This window comes from Diceros bicornis, chromosome 3 (genome assembly GCF_020826845.1).
Source record: "Diceros bicornis minor isolate mBicDic1 chromosome 3, mDicBic1.mat.cur, whole genome shotgun sequence".
Classification (NCBI taxonomy): domain Eukaryota; kingdom Metazoa; phylum Chordata; class Mammalia; order Perissodactyla; family Rhinocerotidae; genus Diceros; species Diceros bicornis.
Genome location: NC_080742.1, coordinates 59,599,684 through 59,619,959, shown reverse-complemented (window position 1 = coordinate 59,619,959; position 20,276 = coordinate 59,599,684). Strand labels below are relative to the sequence as shown.

The 20,276-nt window shown below is 36.2% G+C and overlaps 2 protein-coding genes across 8 annotated transcripts in view; one reads left to right on the top strand and one right to left on the bottom strand.

Moving 5' to 3' along the window:
* The window catches only part of MATCAP2 (microtubule associated tyrosine carboxypeptidase 2), a 56,518-nt gene extending 44,957 nt beyond the window's left edge, over positions 1-11,561 (top strand). For 6 of the 7 annotated variants that reach the window (XM_058528276.1, XM_058528267.1, XM_058528240.1 and 3 more), the window contains 4 exons: positions 610-742; positions 1,549-1,854; positions 5,568-5,665; positions 8,758-11,561. In XM_058528276.1, the coding sequence (XP_058384259.1) occupies positions 610-742; positions 1,549-1,854; positions 5,568-5,665; positions 8,758-8,919 (699 nt within the window). In that variant the 3' untranslated portion in view covers positions 8,920-11,561. The remainder of the gene's footprint in view (positions 1-609; positions 743-1,548; positions 1,855-5,567; positions 5,666-8,757) is intronic. The other variant, XM_058528249.1, reaches the window with a different exon arrangement.
* ANLN (anillin, actin binding protein) overlaps positions 1-20,276 on the bottom strand; it is a 124,704-nt gene that overhangs the window by 101,063 nt on the left and 3,365 nt on the right. The window lies entirely within an intron of this gene.

Here is a 20,276-nt window from a genome sequence, read left to right as displayed (position 1 = left end):
TTTTGTTTTCCCAACCCTATTTTACTTATTAAATTTGTCACCCAGATTTCTCATTGAATACTATAAGTCTAAGTTTCTGTTGCATAGAATTGTTGTGTTCACTTTCTGTTTTTCTTCTTTTCTTACTACTATTTCTGTATAGTTTGTGGGATTATGTGAATTGTTTTATGAAAATTATTAGTGAAGAGATTTGCCCCTAGTGGCCTCTCTTATTAGTAGCCAGTTCCTAGTATTCAGTCTCCAAATAAGCTGTAGCCCAGCAGTGAGCAGAACTCTGGCTCATGTATCTTCCTTTGCATCTTTTAGCCAGGAGACTATATTTGAGAGCACAGTGGAGGCACAACTTCAGTCCTCTGTGACTTCCTCAGCACAGCCGTCTACTTTCCCTTCAATCCAGTAAAGGTTCCTGAGTTCCCACGGTCTCCAAATTTGGAAGGGTCAAAAGTGATTGGCTCTGCATTTCATCTTCTTGGTTTCTGGAAGAGTCAGGGTGGTGTAAACAAAAGAAAAAGTATTAATTTATGAGTCCATTGTTTTCTGTGAAAGCTTTTTTTCCTCCTGCCTTTACATTTCGTTTTATATATATGTATTTTTCCTCTTGCTCCTTAGATTGTAGTTCATCTCACTGAGGACCTGCTTTCCCGAGCTTCAATGACAGTGGTAAATGGGTGTCCCACGCTGACCATCAATGTTTCCACTGCACGGGAGCACTGGCTGGAGGGAATGCTGAGGCATGAAATAGGTGGGGGCAACCCTTCTCCATTTGTTCATTTGTAATATCAGAAATTAACTTCAAAGAAATATTCTTTTATAATGTTTTTTTCTTAGTATTATTTGGCAAGAAGTAATGAAATTGTTAGGTTTCACTTGAACTAAAGCTAAGATATTAATGTCTCATTTCAAATGAGATTTTTTAGGGCACTGCCTAGCTGTATTAAGCTTGGAAAGTCATTTAACTCCTCTGGATTTCAGTTCCCCCTCCTTAAACTGAGGGAATTGAATTAAGTGATCTCTGAGATTCTTTTCAAGTATCAAGTTTGTGATTCCTCCCTTTAAAAAAATAAACTGCTGGGGCTGGCCCTGTGGCACAAGTGGTTGAGTGCGCGCGCTCCGCTGCGGTTGCCCGTGGTTCTCCCGTTCAGATCCCGGGTGCGCATCGACGCACCGCTTGTCAAGCCATGCTGTTTTGGCTGGTGTCCCATATAAAGTGGAGGAGGATGGGCACGGATGTTAGCCCAGGGCCAGGCTTCCTCAGCAAAAACAGGAGGATTGGCAGATGTTAGCTCAGGGCTGATCTTTCTCACAAAAAAAAAAAAAAAAAAAAAATTGCTATAAAAGTTATACCTTTTCTAATGAGACATTTGATCCTTCTGAAAGCAGTGTACTCCTTCAAACCAAAAGGCTTTAGGGTCAGGTCATTTCTGCTTTGTTTTGATTTGTAGGTACACATCAATTTGGTTTTAGAACAGTCGATAGAATCTGGTTTTGGATAAAAATTAAAACGAGAATGGCATTTCTTGTTTTTCATGTGCCTTTACTTCTCCATAGGCACACATTATTTTCGAGGTATTAACAACCTTCAGCAGCCGTGGAATAGTTGGACTGGTCGTAAAAAACATGAGCTAAAGCCAAACAATCCCACAGAGGAAGGACTGGCAAGTATTCACAGTGTTCTGTTTAGAAAAGACCCCTTTTTATGGAGGGCTGCCCTCCTCTACTACACTGTTTATCGAGCCAGCCAAATGTCTTTTTGCGAACTCTTTAAAGATATTGGAAAGTTTGTCAAGGACCCCAATACAAGATGGGATTATTGTGTACGAGCCAAGAGAGGATGGACTGATACTTCCCAACCAGGTGAGTGTCCCTTCACTATAGGTTTTCTGACTTATTGGGTAGTTGTCTATTGATTTTGGTTACATCCTAGTCCACCAATCAGAGATTTCACTCACCTATGAAAAATTAAACCTTTCTTACTAGAGGTTAGTGCTAGTTTTCCCAAACCACATTTTGGTGGCATTATTTTATCCCATTTCATTTTGAAAAATTTCAAATGTACAGAAACAGGAAAATAATGATAAAATAAACATTCATATACCCTTCCTCTAGATACACCAATTGTTAACATTTTGCCATTTTTGCTCCCTCTCTCTGACTTTAAAAGCAGCTTTATTGAAATATAGTTCACATGACATACAAGTAACCCATTAAAAATGTACAGTTAGTGATTTTTAGAATATTCATGGAATTGTGCAGCCATCACCACTATCTAATTCGAGAGCATTTTCATCACCCCAGAAAGAAATCCCTACCCCTTAGCAGTCATTGCGTATTCCCTCTCTCCCCTGCCACCAGCTCTAAGTAACCATGAATCTACTTTTATAGGTTTGCCTATTTTGAACATTTCATATAAATGGAATCATATAATATGTGATCCTTTGTGGCTGGCTTCTTTCACTTAGCATAATGTTTTTAAGATTCATCCGTATTGTAGCATGTATCAGTATTTCAGTTCTTTTTATTGCTGAATAATAGTATTCCATTACATGAGTGTGACACATTTTATTTATCCATTCACCAGTTAGTGTACATTTGAGTTGTTTCCACTTTTTGGCTATTATGAATAATGTTTGCTATGATCATTTGTGTACAATTTTATGTTTTTAATTTCCTTGCATAAATACTTAGGAGTGGAATTGTTGGGTCATATGGTAACTCTATGTTTAACCTTTTGAGTAACTGCCAGACTGTTTTCTAAAGTGACTGCACCATTTTACATTCCCACCAACAGTGTATGAGGGTTCCAATTTCTCAATACCCTCACCAACACTTGCTATTTTCATTTTTAAAGTTATTATAACCATCCTAGTGAGTGTGAAGTGGTTACTCATTGTGGTTTTGATTTGCATTTCCCTGATGACTAATGATGTTGAGCATCTTTTCATGTGCTTATTGACCATTTGTATATTTTCTTTGGAGAACTGTTTATTTAGATACTTTGCCCATTTTTTAATTGGGTCATTTGCCTTTTTATTATTGAGTTGTAAGAGTTCTTTGTATATTCTAGATACAAATCTCTTGTCAGATACATGATTTACAAATATTTTCTCCCATTCTGTGGGTTGTCTTTTCACTTTTTTATTAGTATTCTCTGTGACTTTTTAAAAGTAAGTTGTACGTTTCATTCCTGAAAACTTGAGCATGCAACTCCTAAGTTAGAATAAAGAATACATTCTTCTGCCTAACACAATATCATTATTACACTTAAGAAAGTGATCATTAATTCAGCAATATTAGCTAGTACACTCACCATATTTAGATTTCCCCAACTGTCCCAAAAATGTCCTTTATCTGTTTAAGAAAAAAAATCTAGATCCAGTCAGGGTTCATGCATTACTTTTGGTGGTTTTGTCTCTTTAGCATTGTTTAATATGGAGCAGTCTTCCCCACCTTTATTGTTTTTCATGATACTGACTTTTTAAAAAATCCAGGCCGCTGTTCTTAGAGAACGGCTACAGTCTGGATGTGTTTGTTTGTTTGCTCATGATTAGATTCAGGATAAACATTTTTTGACAAGAATACTACATAAGTGATAGTGGATGACATCAGGAGCCACCTAATGACAGGTTGTCTCACCATTAGAGATGCTGACTTTGATCCTCGTTTAAGGTGGAGATTGTGAGCTCTTTCCTTTGTAAAAGTACATTTTCCTTTTCTCCTTTTTAATTAATAAGTGATCTGTGAGGTGATAGATGCTGTGTGAATGTCCTGTTTTCCAACAGAGTTTCATCTAATGATTTTAGCATCCATCAGTGATCCTTGCCTGAATCTATTAATTTCAATGGGGATTCTAGCACTTTTTATTATTATTATTATTATTATTAGTTTAAAGAAAGTAGGCAAGAAGAACAATCATAGTGCATGTTGATCTTCAGAAGCAAGCAGTTCTGGTTCTAAGTAAGTACACTACTCTAAGAAAGTTTAAAAGTTTTTGTCAGCAGCTTTAAGACTTGAGATTGCCCACAGAGGCGTTTTTTTCTTTAACAAAATAAGAAGTAGATTATAAGGCAATACAAAAATGCCTTTGAAAAAAGGATAAGAATTAGGAAATATTTATTTAAAAGTCATTTTGACTTTAAGATTAGTTCAATAGATCAACAAATTTTCTTCTAAAACTATTTATTTGGAGCTTGGAAATACTTACCCCAGTGTGTGATGGTTAGGTCGGCAGCCCAGCCCACATTAACGTTTATATGTGTAGTGTAGTTGTATGGAAGTGTGGTGCCTGAGAGCCAGGACCAGGCAAGACAGGAACAGGGAGGAGGAAGACATATGTCCCCTGCTGTTCATGTCTGCAAAGCCACTCCCGGCTCAGTTTCAGATCAAAGGTGTGTCTGGCATTTCCCGTCTCCTTTTTAGATCTGCTTGCCTGTATTTTAGTGCTCTGCACCCAGATGCACAGAGCTTTCATGTTACCCTTGACACCTCATGGAGGCACATCACTTTTAGATTAGTCCTTTTTTTTCCTTCACATACGTTTTTAGAAAAACTTTTTATTATTGAAAATTTCAAATGTATACAAAAGAAGAGTGGTTAATATGCTGAACGCTCATTAAACATTACCCAATCTTAATAATTATCAACATTTTCTAACTGTGGTTCATCTGTTCTCCCAAGTTCCTGTTTTCATGTAGTATTTTAAAGCCAATTTCAGACATCATGTCCTTTTACCCATAAATACTTCAGTATGCATCTCTAACTGATTAGGACAATTTTTTTCATAATCCCTATGCTATTTGCATATCTAACAAAGTTAATAATTTCTTTATAAATCACTTTCCATATGGTAGCATTTGAGTCCATTTAATAGAGCAAAATTTTAAAAAATTTATGCAAGTTACATCATGGTGGGAGAAAGGTTTTCTTTGTAAGTAGAACACCCTTGTTTATGCTGACATCTCATGAGCTGTTCCTACTTTTCACATCTTCTTCAGATTTTTTTCTATTTATAAACCTCCATATTCTTTAAAATCCAGTTCTAATTCTTCTTTTCATAGGGAGGAATAGTATCAAAATCACCTATAGTTATTTTTAGTGGGGTAATGGGTATTATTTTTTTAAAAACCAAGAGTTTCTGAAATCCTGTGCCTCCTCCACATTGGCCCCCCTTGAGACTTAACTTCTCTACAACTATCCTCCCCCCGACACATGCCTTCATTTCATCGTGGAAATTAAGGTTATGATCAGATGGTGGGATAATTATTCATAAGAGTCATGTCTTAAATTACTACTGTTTGTTTATAATTAGGAAAAAATGCTATTTTAATAATGGGGAGTGGGGATCTAGAAAGAGGGAATTCTTACAGGGAAGCTACTAGTCTGCACATTATTCTGGTACTTCCCAAGACCTTACATTTTATGTTATGAAGATCCTCAAATAAAAATAAATGTGGCAAATTAGAATATGTTTTATACAGGAATGGTTCCTACAGTAAAGGGGATGGGTTAGTAGCTAATTACTTAGTAATTTTTTAAGCATCAGAAAGTAAACACTATTCTGGTTCCTCCAGGGTGTTTCAGTAAAGACCAGGTGTACTTGGATGGCATCCTGCAGATCCTCCGATACAGAGAGACCATTGACTTTCATCTACTGACTGCCCTGGGGAAGGTGAGTGAAACCAATGGCACATAGTCCCCAAACATACCAGGTCAACATTTCCTCCAGCTTGATTTTATGATTAAATATGACTCAGGTTCAAACTGTTTTTACTTCACTGTTGGAATAAGTTTCCTTTATGTGATAATAAAAGGGAAGAAATGTGGTTCTGTCGCAGAACCAAATTGCAAAATTTCTTTGTAGACAATAAGAGGTAAGGAAGGGAATAGGAAATTTGGGAATATATTATGTAGTTTTATTTTTATATACATCTTTTTTCTAAAGCATTTTGAAGTAAGCTGCAGCTATAACATTTACATCCTTAATACTTCAGCATGTATCTCCCAAGGATAAGGATATTCTCTGACATGACCATATGATTTTCTTAAGAAATTTATCATTGATTCAATGTAATATCTAAGAAACAGTCTACTTCATATTTCCCAGATTTGTCCCCAAAATGTCCTTGATAGTTCTTTTTTGTGACCCAGGATCCAGTCAAGATTCATGCCTTGCATTTGGTTATAATCTTTAATCTCTTTTAATCTATAATAGTCCCCCTCACACCAGTCTTTTTGTTTTTCATGACATTTTTAAGAGTCCAGGACAGTTTTCTTGAGGATTCCTACAATCTGGATTATCAGATTGTTTTCTCATAATTAGATTCAAGTTAAACACTTTTGCCAAGAATACTACTTGAGTTGTGTATTTCCCATTGCATCACATTAGAAAGCACATAATGTCATTCTCTCCCATTATTGGCGATGCTGTGTTTGATCACCTGGGTAAGTTAGTTACTGCCATGTCTCTCCATTGTAAAGGTACGTTTCCCCCATTGTATTAGTAAGTAATATGTGGGTTGATACCTATGAATGTTCTGTTCCATAACAACCTTTCAAGGAGTGGTTTTAACATCCATTGATGATCTTTGCCCAAATCAATTACTACACTGATGGTAGCAAAATAGAGATCTTTGAAATCTGTTACATTTCACTCTCCTTTTTTGTAGTATTATCATGGACTTTTTTTTGTGTGTGTGTGTGTGGAGGACTAGCCCTGAGCTAACATCCGATGCCAAGCCTCCCCTTTTTTCTTAAGGAAGAGTGGCCCTGAGCTAACATCCGTGCCCACGTTCCTCTACTTTATATGGGACACCGCCACAGCATGGCTTACCAAGTGGTGCCTTGGTGCGCGCCCGGGTTCTGAACCTGCGAACCCCAGGCCGCCGAAGCGGAGTGCGCGCACTTAACCACTTGCGCCACCAGGCCGGCCCCTGGACTTATTCTTTTTTATTCAACCCTTTCAATGGCTGCTTCTGTGTTTTTTTAAACATGTCTCCACGTTTTCTGGCAAAGTAAAATGTTCTGGGCACATCTTACACTTTTCCTACCCAAATCTGAGATTAGATATTTCTCCAAGGAAGACTTGATTCCTTTTAGTGGGAAATGATACAGGCCTATCTTGTTTTATTGTGCTTCATTTTATTGCACTTTGCAGATACTGCATTTTTTATAAGACCCTCCACTAACAAAAAGGTTACAACTCACTGAAGGCTCAGATGATGGTTAGCAATTTTTAGCAATAAAGCATTTTTTAATTAAAGTATGTATATTGTTTTTTTAGACATAATGCTATTGCACACTTAATAGACTACAGTATAGTATAAACATAACTGGTTTTTTTTTGGTGAGAAAGATTGGCCCTGAGCTAACACCTGTGCCAATCTTCCTCTATTTTGTATATGGGACGCCGCCACAGCGTGGCTTGGTGAGCAGTGTGTAGGTCCGCACCCGGGATCCGAACCGGCAAACCCTGGGCCGCCAAAGTGGAGTGTGCGAACTTAACCACTATGCCACTGGGCCAGCCCCTAAACATAACTTTTATATGCACTGGGAAACCAAAAATTTCATGTGACTCACTTTATTGCGATATTTGCTTTATGGCATTGGTCTGGAAGCAAGCCTGCAATATCTCTGAGGTATGCCTGTATTTAGAAAACAAGATCTGAGCACTAGGTGTGCTCACTGCTGCTGGGGTGCTGATGCTTCTAAACCTTTTCAATGAGCAAATCATAGATATTTGTTTTAAATCATAAGGGCATTCTAATTCAAATCAGACATCACAAGGTTCTTTCACACTTTTCCCATTCCATGTGTGTATCCCCCTTCTCTTAAAATGAGAACCTTGTTTTCCAACATCATATGTTTATTCATTGTCTCTTATAATAAACTCAGAATGGTTTAAGAATTACAAAAGCACACCAATATCAACAAGAAACCTATTTTCATTATCTTAGTGGTGTAAATACTCAATAAAGTAAATAATTTTAATAATAATAAGTAAAAAATAAATAAAACAATAAAATACAGATATAGTATGAACATGATTTCTTTATTTAAAGCCCTCTTACTGCCAGGAAGAGTGTTGATCAGAAGACAATAGTATTTAAAGCCAGCCATGTTTTGGAATTTAAACTTGCAAAGATAATTTATAGAACTTAAAAAGTTTCACCCCTGAACTTAATATAAATACTTGTGAGATTGGCCTCTTATACAAGTGAACCAAAGAGATGTGAAATTTTTAAAAATACTTACCACAATTATTCAGAATAAAAGCAAGAGAATTTAACATAAAACACAAATTATTATATTTATCAAATTAAATAGAACTAGGAATTCAATATGTAATTGTGCTGATTTTCCTAACTTAATAATATGATATTTATAATCCATCTATTTTCTTGATTCTTTTATTTAGATTTAGTCAGGAGATTTGTTTAGGTTTAGAGTCTCTCACACACATGTATTAAGTTTAGTTGTGTAAGTTCTAGACAAACTGAGTAGTTCCAACATAGAGTGTTAAATCAAATATTGACTTGTGATCTTTTTTTAATATGATCACGGTATGAGGGGGCAGATAAATACATTCTTATTTAACACAGCACAGGAAAGGAAACGACTGATTTTTGTTATTTTGCAAGTATTAAAGTAATTTGAAAAATAGTCTACATACTTAAAATTTCACTTAAGACCCAGGGAAAAAGTTGCTCTTCAAAATATAACTGGTAGTTACATTTAAAAATAAACCCATCTTCCATTTTTCAGGTCTCTTATGAAGATGTGGATCGCTTAAAAGGATTGGCAGTAACTGAAAACATGAGGGTCCCTCACTTTCTGCAGGACCATGGCCGATATATGGAACACTTAGAGAAAATCATGGAAGTGAATGAACTGACCGACAGGGAACTGAAAGATCTTATATATTAACTAGCATTCTTGCAAACACAGCTATGCTATACCTCTTGTATATTACCAATTAGGTGCATTTAGCACCAGCAGATTTATAAAAGGAGAATGGCTTTTTACATAAGTTTTCTGAACAATGATCTGCAGTATTCAGCTGAATTTTTAGGTTAAGTACAAACCTTAAACTGTTTCCCTAAAATGTTTCTATAGCCTGCAAGGGAAAGTTACTTCTATTTTCATGTGAATCTCAACAGAGTCAGATGAAAATACTACTGATGAGTGTTTTTGAAGAATCTTGGTCAAGTTGAGTGATAAACTTCTGCCTGAGCAGTAAGCACTGATCTTAGTGCTTCTGCCTGAGCCCTGAGACCAGCTCTCACCAAGAGATTCAATTCCAGTGTTGTTCAAACTCCAAAGTTATATTTTCTTTTATAAATAATGGTAATTATTCTCCTTTGAAAAATCAGTTTTTTATGCCCTCAATAAGCTAGCTATATCTAAGATTTCTTATTTCTCTTATATGTTAAGTAATGTTAAAGGGAGGAGAAAAGCAATTTGAAAAGTTTTCATTAGTTCTTTATTTTACACATTATTGTTTCACCTTATCAAGTCTTGGGAACTAAATTAGAGAATTACCTCATTTTGTCCAGTTATTCCTTAACTAAACTCTGTTTTCATTTGCTGAAATATATTGTACCCTTTCAAAATTTTAACCAAGTTTTAGGGTCTTTTCCTCTCTATTCCTTTATGTAAATGGTAAGTACAAGTTTCAGAGAGGTTTGCCTACATAAATTAAAATATTTGGGGAAGAGAGAAGCTACTCACCTTTTTATTAAATGGAGCAATGATCAGGGGACAAATAGACTGATCTAGTTCATGTAGGAGCTGGATGTTGACTGGGTAGCATCTACAATAAACTTGACCATGCTCTGAAAACTGGGCATTGCCATTTGATAAACTGGCCTTGTGATATTGGCTCAGTGTATTTTATCAAAATCTTTGACTTCATCAACCCAATAATGACATAGTTTGATTTCAAAAATGAGAGTTCTTTTTTGCTACATTTCTCCTGCAAAAAGCTTCTTCACCTAGCTTTGTAATTTATCAATTTCCATATATACTTGGATATATATACTAGGGATCAAATAGTTTTTCAAACAACTTATTTTAATGATCAGAAAGAATACTGCTGTAAATACCCCATTCAAAATCGCTACTGTAATTTCTACCCAAAGCTATCTGAGAGTTTATCTTGACCTTGATTCAGGCTTAAATATGGTGCTAACAGTGGTACATGTATACTGCAAAGCCTGGTCCACGTTCATGCTAGGAAATGATTTTAGGAAGTCTTTTGCAGGCTAGCTTACGTGATTTTTCTCTTTCACACATCTAGAAGAGCTTGCCTCAAAGAAGAATGTTGCAGCAAACAAGATATACTCTAACTGGCACCTGGCAGTTATTGCAGAGCCATGCATCTTGCCTTTGGCAGTCGCGGACCAGGCCCTTTGGAGCATTGAAGGCATCCACACGTGTGCCATGCTGGCTGGAGTGTGGCCTGCACATCTCTGTGCAGGGCTGGGGGCGTAGTGCTCCAACACTAACCAGATACCAGAAACCACTCTTGACCCCTCAAGCATTATTTCCTTATAGCAGAGTCATCCAGTTTCAGCTTTGTGTAGTGTTTTCTGACTTCATCTTCAAACTTATCAAAAGTGATTGTGAAAACAGTGTCTTATTAACCAAAATTGAAGTATAGACAGAAATGGCAGTATTTATGTCCTGTGATTTAAGCCCAAATGCCTGTAAATTCATTTGTAGACAATAACACTGCTGATCTTACGTTATGGTTTAAATATGAAGGAAAATCACAGCAGCCTTAATTTCCTATCGGTAGGATTATTTGCAGTGGTTCTCGTCCCTGAATTTTAAAATGGATAGATATTCTCTCTTTATCTGATTTGGAAAAGGAAAAACTTCTTGTCTTACTGCTTTGGTGTAAAGACAAAAAACATGAGCACTATCATTAAGTCACATGGATTATCTTAATATATTGTAAAAGTTGACAATGAACCAAAAATAGTTTCAGACTAGCAGAAATACTTAAAGAGCACTAAGCTTTAACTGTTGGGATTGAAGATTTAATTAAGGTTTATTCTGTTTCCTGAAATAGCATTAAGGTCAGTTTGGTCCCCTAAAATAAAAGTTTTAATAAATAAAAAATTATAGCAGCAGTACTTAGGAGAATAGTTAAAGATCGTATTAATTTTAATTATAATAGTTATTTGCTATAGGCTATTGATGATTAGGATTTCATCAGTTTTCCCACTGTAATTCTAACATATAGTTATATCAATTACAAATTCTGATAAACTGTTAGGTTTTCGCACCAGATGGGATTCAAAGTAAAATTGTTTGCAAACATAAATCCATAGTCTTCATTACTTTATATTTTCACCTTTGTAAGAGTGTTTAAAATTTGTATTGTTTGTTTTGTATATCTTTGGGCATTTTGTGTCTAGCTATAATAGAAATAAATAGCACTGAGGTTCTCAAATCAAGTATGTGGATATATATGCATGCAAACTTCTGTTTTTTGAAAATCTAATCATATTTTTATTGTTGTATTTCTGACTTTTTATTGTGTGGCAGTTATTGAAAGGAACTTTGATCATGTTTGTCTTCTAGTATCCTTATTTATAGAAAAAGATTATATTTGTCACACTACACTTTTCCCCTAATTAGTTCAGCTTATATTCTCAGGGGGTGTAGGGAGAAGGGAAATGGAGAGAGGAATAATTTTGTCTTAATTTACTACCCTGTTCATTGAGTAAACTTGTATGAGAACCTATCGAGGAGCAGGATCTGTGCTGAGTGTCAGAGATCCTCTGATGAGGAAGACAAGAACTGTTCACAGTCCAGTGAGGAAGAGTATCAGAGAACCAGGTTACCGCATGGCCAGTCCCATATCCAAGAAGTGCTACCAAAAGAACGTAAACCATAGTAAATGGGCCTGCTCGTGTGTGTGAAGCACAGAGAGAAAGATCACTTGCAAAGTGGTGAGTGTTCACAATATTTTATTGCTAGTCTTTGTAACGCTTGTGTTTGGAACCTGAGCAGCTGTAGCCCAGGGGAAGGACCATGAATATGGCTGCTTGAGTCATCAAAGGCTTAGAAGAGATCCCTGGAGACCTCCAGCATGTGCACAAAGGAGCCAACTTTATTCTTAAGCATCCTGGTCTTTGAATTCAAACCTTTACTGCACTTGTGAAAGCCTTGTCAGCTGGCTATGATCTATTTTTGTTCACTCTGATTCCAATAGCTAAAGGAATTAATGTCATGAAACTAATGCCAGGATGTGAAATACCACTGTTTGTCAGCTAGCTATGGACAAATTTTAAGAATACATGAAATTTCAAGTACACAGAGGGAGGACTATGTGAAGAGGAAGCGAAAGGGTGGCCATCCGCAAGCCAAGGAGAGAGGCCTGGAACAGATCCTTCCCTTATAGCCATCAGGAGAAACCAAACCTGCCAACACCTTGATCTTGAACTTCTGGCCTTCAGAACTGAAAGGAATTGCACCTAGGGAAAGAGGACAAAGCAAAGGGAGCAGAAATTTGACCACTGAGAAGAGACTACTGAACATTCATTTCTTCCCAGCCATCCAGTTATCCTCACTAAAGTCAACCAACTTCAGAAGTGATGTCAGCAACATCGCTGAATAAGATGTCCCTCATTTGTGTGTCCCACCCCCAACACTCACAATTTGGCATCCATCCACAGACAAAAATGCCTTTGTGGAAGCTTTGGGATCCAGCACCCTACACCAAGTGACCTGGGAGGAATCTTTCCCACCCATGCATTGGGTAATAGGCATACAAACCTAGATCCCAGCTTGGACCCTGCAGTGGCCCACGAATCAGCTCCAGCCCTTCCCAGCTGCAGTCTGGAACCCCCTGGAAAACACTATCTTAGACAATCACCCATGGACAAGAGAGTCTGTGGAATTCCAGGATTCCGATGGAGAAGTTCAGCACACCATTGGAGCAAAAAAGTATTGAGTTTAGATGCATCGAAGAGGAACAGTTTGACTTTACCCTCATCACCCCTCCCCCAAGGCGGCACAGCTCAGAAGAGAGATCTTCTCAGCTTGGGATTTCTCCTCTGGGGAAAAGTGAGAGTAAGTGAGTGAGTGAGCCCACAGCTGGGGTGCTGCCAAAGAGGCCCATTTCTCTCTCAGTCCACCCAGAGTACTGAGTCATGAGCTGCATGACGGGGGTGAGAAGAGTCTGGGAGAGCAGCAGATAGGACTCTTGGCATTAAAGGGACACAGAGCCTACTAACTTCATCATGGTCTCCATTAAGAAGCTGGCCCATGAGTTATTGGGGACACCTTACCCGTGGATCTCTCTGACCCTGACTGGCCCATGGAAACCCCAATGCTCCAGCTCAACCACACACTCTCCCACCCTGTGGCTGGCTCCGTGTATGTGTTCCCTACAGCATCAAGAACAAGCTTTGGCTGATGGCTAGTGAGCACGTGTAAAGTGCCAGCCCAGATCTGTGGGCAAGGGAGAGAACACAAACTTAACCTTTAGCTCCATGCTTTGGAAAGCAAAAGGGAAGCTGTCAGCACCCAGCTTTGTGCATTGCAGAATCAAGAGAAGGCATACAAGCTTAAGAATTCTGCCACAAGAGGGAGCAAGAAGCATGGAGCAGGCATATCCACAGATGGTCTGAGAAAACTTCAGAATCTCTAGCAGGGCTGACCAAAGGTATTTCTCTTCCAAGTCCAGTTAGTAAAGACTGGAGGAGGTGACTGCTACTTCAGATACAAAGACAGCAATGCAGAACTTCAAGGAACGTGAAAAATCAAGGAAACGTGACACCACCAAAGGATTATAGTCATCTTCCAGTAACTGATCCCAAAGACAGAGAGATCTGTGATTTATCCAATAAAGAATTCAGAACAGGTGTTTTAAGGAAGCTCAGTGAGCTACAAGAATACACAATCAACAAAATCAGAAAAATAATACATGAACAAAATGAGCAGTTTAACAATGATAGAAATCATAAAAAAGGACCAAACAAATTCTGGAGTAGAAGAATGCAATGGATGAAATGAAAAATACAGTAGCATCAACATCAGAATAGATTAAGCAGAAGAAAGAATCTGTGAGTTAGAAGATGGGAACTTTGAAATTATCCAGTCAGAGGAGAACAAAGAAAAAAGAATGAGAAAGAGTGATGAAAGCCTACATGGTCTGTGGGATTCCATCAAAAGAAGCAATTTGCAAATTATTGGAGTCCCAGAAGGAGAAGAGAGTAGAAAGCTTATTTAAAGAAATAATGGCTGAGAATTTCCCAAATTTAAGGAGAAATTTGGATATCCAAGTTCATGACATTCATAGGTCACCAAACAAACTCAAAGAGATCTTCTCCATGACATGTTATAATAAAACTATCAAAAATCAAAGACAAAGAATCTTAAAAGCAGCAAGAGAAAAGCTTATAATGTACAAGGGAACCTCCATACTGTTAGCAGCAGATTTCTCAGCAGAAACCTTACAGGCCAGGAGAAAGTAGGATGATATATTCAAAGAGCTGAAAGAAAAAAACTGCCAAACAAGATACTCTGTCTGGCAAAGTTGTCCATCAGAAATGAAGGAGAGAGAGAGAAAGACTTTCCCAGATAAACAAAAGCTGAGGGAGTTCATCACCACTAAGATGTGCCTTACAAGAAATGTTTCCAATCAGCAATCCCAAGAGGATATTTTTGGTAAGTTGATTCTAGAACTCTGTTAGAAGATACATGAAAATGTTAAAAACATGTATCCTTTGACCCAAGAATTCCACATCAGGAATTTATCATATACACACACACACACACACACACACACACACACACACACTATCACATACACTTATTTATCACATGTACATATACATTGCACATGTGCAAAGATATATGTACAAGAATATTCACTGCAACACTGTAGTAACAATAGAGTAGAAACAACCTTAAAACTCATTAGCAAGGAACTATTTAAATGACATATGTTAAAACTATATAGCCTATTTAAAAATTAAATAGACCTATAAGTATCAATGCTACATTAATACTTCATCATTGTAAAATAATTATACATCATTGTAGAACAATCTCCAAAATCTATTAAGTGAAAAAAGCAGAACAGTGTTTATAGTCTTTCTAATTTTTTTTTTAAAGAGGGATGGTATGCATATGTACACATACACACACACTTGTATAGTCACAGAATATCTCTGCTAGGCTACACAAGAAACTGGTAAGAGTGGTGACATCTGAAGGGCTAGGGGTCAGGCGTGAGAAAGAGACCCATTTTTACTGTATACTCTTGTATTTGAAGTTTTTCTACCATATACACATACTGTCTTCAAAATAAATTTTTCTTGCCTTTTTGGGGCCATGTTTATTGCACTTAGTATGAGTGTTAGTAGAATCCTAGGTTTGCCCTTAATCATTGCATTTTGAAAATTTTAAAATTTCATATTGAAAAATGAAATAAAAAGGTATACAGTGAAGTCTCCTTTCTACCCATGACTGCCATGTCTACAGTTCTCCCCCACCAGAGATAACTACTATTTTCAGCTTCTTATATGTATAACTTACCAGTTTACGCATATACAACAAATACAAATATATATTCTCCTCATCCTTCATCTTTTTTTACAAAGATAGATTACTAGTATATAAACAATTCGGCACATGTTGCTATTTCTACTTAGTGACATACCTTAGAACCAGAATCACAAGCCACAAAATAAAAAATAGACTGGACATCTTTAAAATTAAATACTCTAGTGCTTCAAAGGATAGCATCAAGAAAATGAAGAGACAACCCACAGAATGGGAGAAAATTTTTGCCAATTATATATCTGATAAGGGACTTGTATCTAGAATATATAAAGAACTCTTCAATTTAAAAAAAAGAAGTGCTGAAAGGAGTTCTTCAAGCTGAATTGAAAGGGTGCTAATTAGTAACACACTGGTAAAGGTAAGTATATAGCCAAATTCAGAATACTTCAGTATTGTAATATGGTGGTGTATTAATCACATAACCCTAGTATAAAGGTTCAAGGGCATGGGTATTAAAAATAACTATAGCTACAATAATTTGTTAATGAATACACAATATAAAAAGAGGTAAATTGTGACATCAAAAATGTAAAAGTGGGAGGAGTTTTAAGGATAAGGCTTTTGTATGTGATTGAAGTTGTTATCAGTGTAAATAGACAATTATATCTATAAGATGTTTTACATAAACCTCATGGTAACCACAAAGCAAAAACCTATGGTAAATTCACAAAAAAGAGAAGGAAATCAAAGCATATCACTATGGAAAATCATCAATTCACAAAGGCAGGCAGCAAGAAAGGGAGAAAGGAACAAGGGAACTACAAAATGCTAGTAAACAATAAGATGGCATTAATAAATCCTTACATATCAATAATTACTCTAAATGTAAATAGATCAAATTCTCCAAACAAAAGGCATAGAATGGCTTGGTGGAAAAAAATGATTCAACTATGTGCCGCCTACAAGAAACTCATTTCAGCTTTAAGGACAAACATAGGCTCAAGGTGAAGGGATGGAAAAAGATATGCTGTGCAAGGGGAAACCAAAAGAGAACTGGGATAACTATACTTATATCAGACAAAATAGACTTTAAGCCAAAATGGTAACAAGAGGCAATGAAGGTCATTATATAATGATAAAGGGGTCAATTCAAGAGGATATAGCAATCATAAATATATATGCACTCAACATCAGAGCACCTAAATATATTACACAAATATTAACAGATCTGAAAAGAGAAATAGACAACAATGCAGTAATAGTAGGGGACTTCCAATATCCCACTTTCAGCAATGGATAGATCATCCAGACAGAAAATCAATAAGGAAATGTTGGACTTGAACTACAGCTTAGACAAAATTAACCATCCAACAGCAGCAGAATATATATTTTTCTCAAATGCATACAGAACATTCTCCAGGATAAAGCATATGATAGGTCACAGAACAAGTCTTTAGAAAATTTAAGAAGATTTAAGTCATACCAAGTATCTTTTCTGACCAAAATGGTATGAAACTAGAAATCAATAACAGGAGGAAAACTGGAAAATTCACAAATATATGCAAATTAACATGCTCCTGAACAACAAATGAGTCAAAGAAGAAATCAAAGGGAAATCAAAACATATCTTGAAACAAATGAAAATGGAAACACTTATGGGATGCAACAAAAGCAGTTCAAGGAGGGAAGTTTATAGTGATGAATGCCTACATTAATAAAAAAGAAATCTCATACTAACAGCCTAACTTTACACCTCAAGGAACTTGAAAAACAACAGACTAAGCCCAAAGTTAACAGAAAAAAGAAAAGAAAAAGATCAGAGCAGAAATAAAGACCAGAAAAACGATAGAAAAAAATCAACAAAACTAAGAGCTGATTTTTTGAAAAGATAAAATCGATAAATGTTTAGCTAGGCTATAAGAAAAAAGAAAAATCAAAATCGGAAATGAAAGAGACATTACAACTGATACCACAGAAATGCAACGGATCATAAGAGACTACCAACAACAATTAAATGCCAAAAAATTGGATAACCTAGAATAAATGGATAAATTTGTAGAAACATACAACCTACCAAAACTGAATAAGGAAGACATGGAAAATCTGTACAGACCAATAATGAGTAAAGAGATTGAATCAGTAATCAAAAATCTCCTAACAGAGAAAAGCCCAAGACCAGATGGTTCCCCTGATGAATTCTACCAAACATTTAAAGAAGAATTAATGCCACTCCTTCTCAAACGCTTCCAAAAAATTGAAGAGGAGGGAACATTCCCAAACTCATTCTATGAGGCCAGCATTACTCTGATACCAAAACCAGATAAAGACACTGCTAGAAAAGAACACTACAGGCCAATATCTCTGATAAATATAGATGCAAAAATTCTCAACAAGATATTAGCAAACCAAATTCATCACAACATTAAAAGGACCATACACCATGATCAAGTGGGATTTATCCCTGGGATGCAAGGATGGTTCCACATATACAAATCAATAAATGTAATACAACACATTAATAGAATGTGGTGTGTCTCCTTAGCCAAGGAGATCTATATACTTAAAAGTACAAGACTTTGATGAAAGAAATTGAAGATGACACAAATAAATAGAAAGATAGCCCATGTTCATGGATCAGAAGAATTAATATTGTTAAAATGTCCATAGTGCCCAAAGCCATCTATAGATTCAATGCAATCCCTATCAAAATTCCAATGGCACTTTTTATAGAAATAGAGGAAAAAATCCTAAGATTTGTATAGAACCACAAAAAAACCCAAATAGCCAAAGAAATCCTGAGAAAACAAAAAAGCTGGAGATATCACATTTTCTGATTTCAAACTATACTACAAAGCTATAATAATGAAAATGGTATGGTACTGGTATAAAAATAGACACATAGACCAATGGAACAGAATTGAGAGCCCAGAATACTCAATGGGGAAAGGATAGTTTCTTCAATAAATGCCATTGGGAAACTGGATATTCACATGCAGAAGAATGAAATTGGACTCCTGTCTTACACCACCCACAAAAATTAACTTGAAAATGGATTAAAGACTTAAACATAAGACTTGGAACCATAAAACTCCTAGAAGAAAACGGGAAAATCTCCTTGCTCTTGGCAACAATTTTTTGGATATGACACCAAAAGTACAAACAACAAGAGCAAAAATAAATAAGTGGGACTATATCAAACTAAAAAGCCTCTGCACAGCAAAAGAATCAACCAAATGGAAAGGCAACTTATGAAATGGGAAAAAATATTTGCAGATCGTACATCTGATAAGGGGTTAATATCCAAAATATGTAAGGAACTTATACAACTTAACAGAAAAAAAAATTTCTGATTTGAAAATGGGCTGAAGAACTAAAAAGACATTTTTCCAAAGAAGACATACAAATCGCCAACATGTACATGAAAAGATGCTCTACATCACTAATCATCAGGGATATGGAAATCAAAACCATCGTGAGATATCACCTCACACCTTTTAGAATGGCTACTATCAAAAAGACAAGCAATAACAAGTGTTGGTGAGGATGTGGAGAAAAGGGACCCCTTGAATACTGTTGGTGGGAATGTAAATCAGTACAACAAATATGGAAAACAATATGGAGATTCCTCAGAAATTAAAAATAGAACTACCGTGTGATCCAGCAATCCCCGGATATATAGTCAAAGGAAATGAAAACAGGATGTCAAATAAATATCTGCACTCCCATGTTCACTGCAGCATTATTCACAATAGCAAAGATATACACAATGGAATATTATTCAGCCATGAGAAAGAAGGAGGGCATTATGCTAAGTGAAATAAGTCAGACAAAGAGAGGCAAATATTGTATATCACTTGTATGTGGAATCTAAAAGAGCTGAACTCGTAGAAACAGAGAGTAGAATGATGGTTGCCAAAGGCTGGTGTGGGGCATGGGGAGATGTTGGTCAAAGGGCACAAACTTCCAGTTAGTTCTGGAAGATCTAATGTGCAGCATGGTGATTATAATTAACAATACTGTGTTATATACTTGGAAGCTGCTAAGAGAGTAGATCTTAAGTGTTCTCACCACAAAAAAGAAATGGTAATTATGTGAGGTGATGGAGGTGTTAACTAATCTTACTGTGATGATCATTTCATAATATGTAAGTGTATCAAATCACCATGTTGTACACCTTAAACAATTTATATGTGAATTATATCTCAATAAAGCTGGAGAAAAACAAGACAACCAACTTCACTAGTTGTGTGCGTGTGTGTGTGTGTGTGTGCACGCGCCCTGCCAAAGATATTTTATGCATGTACAGTCAAATATGTAAAAATACTCTGCTTTATTTTTAGCACAAATGGTAGATCACTACACCTATTTTTCTGTATTTTGATTTTTCCATTTAATATATCTCGGAGATTATTCTAAGAAGTGAACTCTTTAAATAAAGTTATGAGGGTTGGTTTTTTAAAAAAAATAGGTGGAATTTCGGTGGGCGATAATTTCAAGAGATTGTGGAGCTCTGGAGACTTTTTTTCCAACAGGGGGATGAGATAAACTTGAAAAAACCCCAACACTGTATATATATCAAAGTTCTTAAGAGTAGAAAATATGTGATGACCTAAGGTGTAAATATCTCAAATTTAGATAAACCAGATATTTCGTTTTCTCTCCTTTTTGAAATAACTTCTACCGTATTTACAATACTTTCCTAGTTAATTACTTTATTATCTCCAGGAAAATAAGTAGCTTGGATCTTACAGGTAAACTGA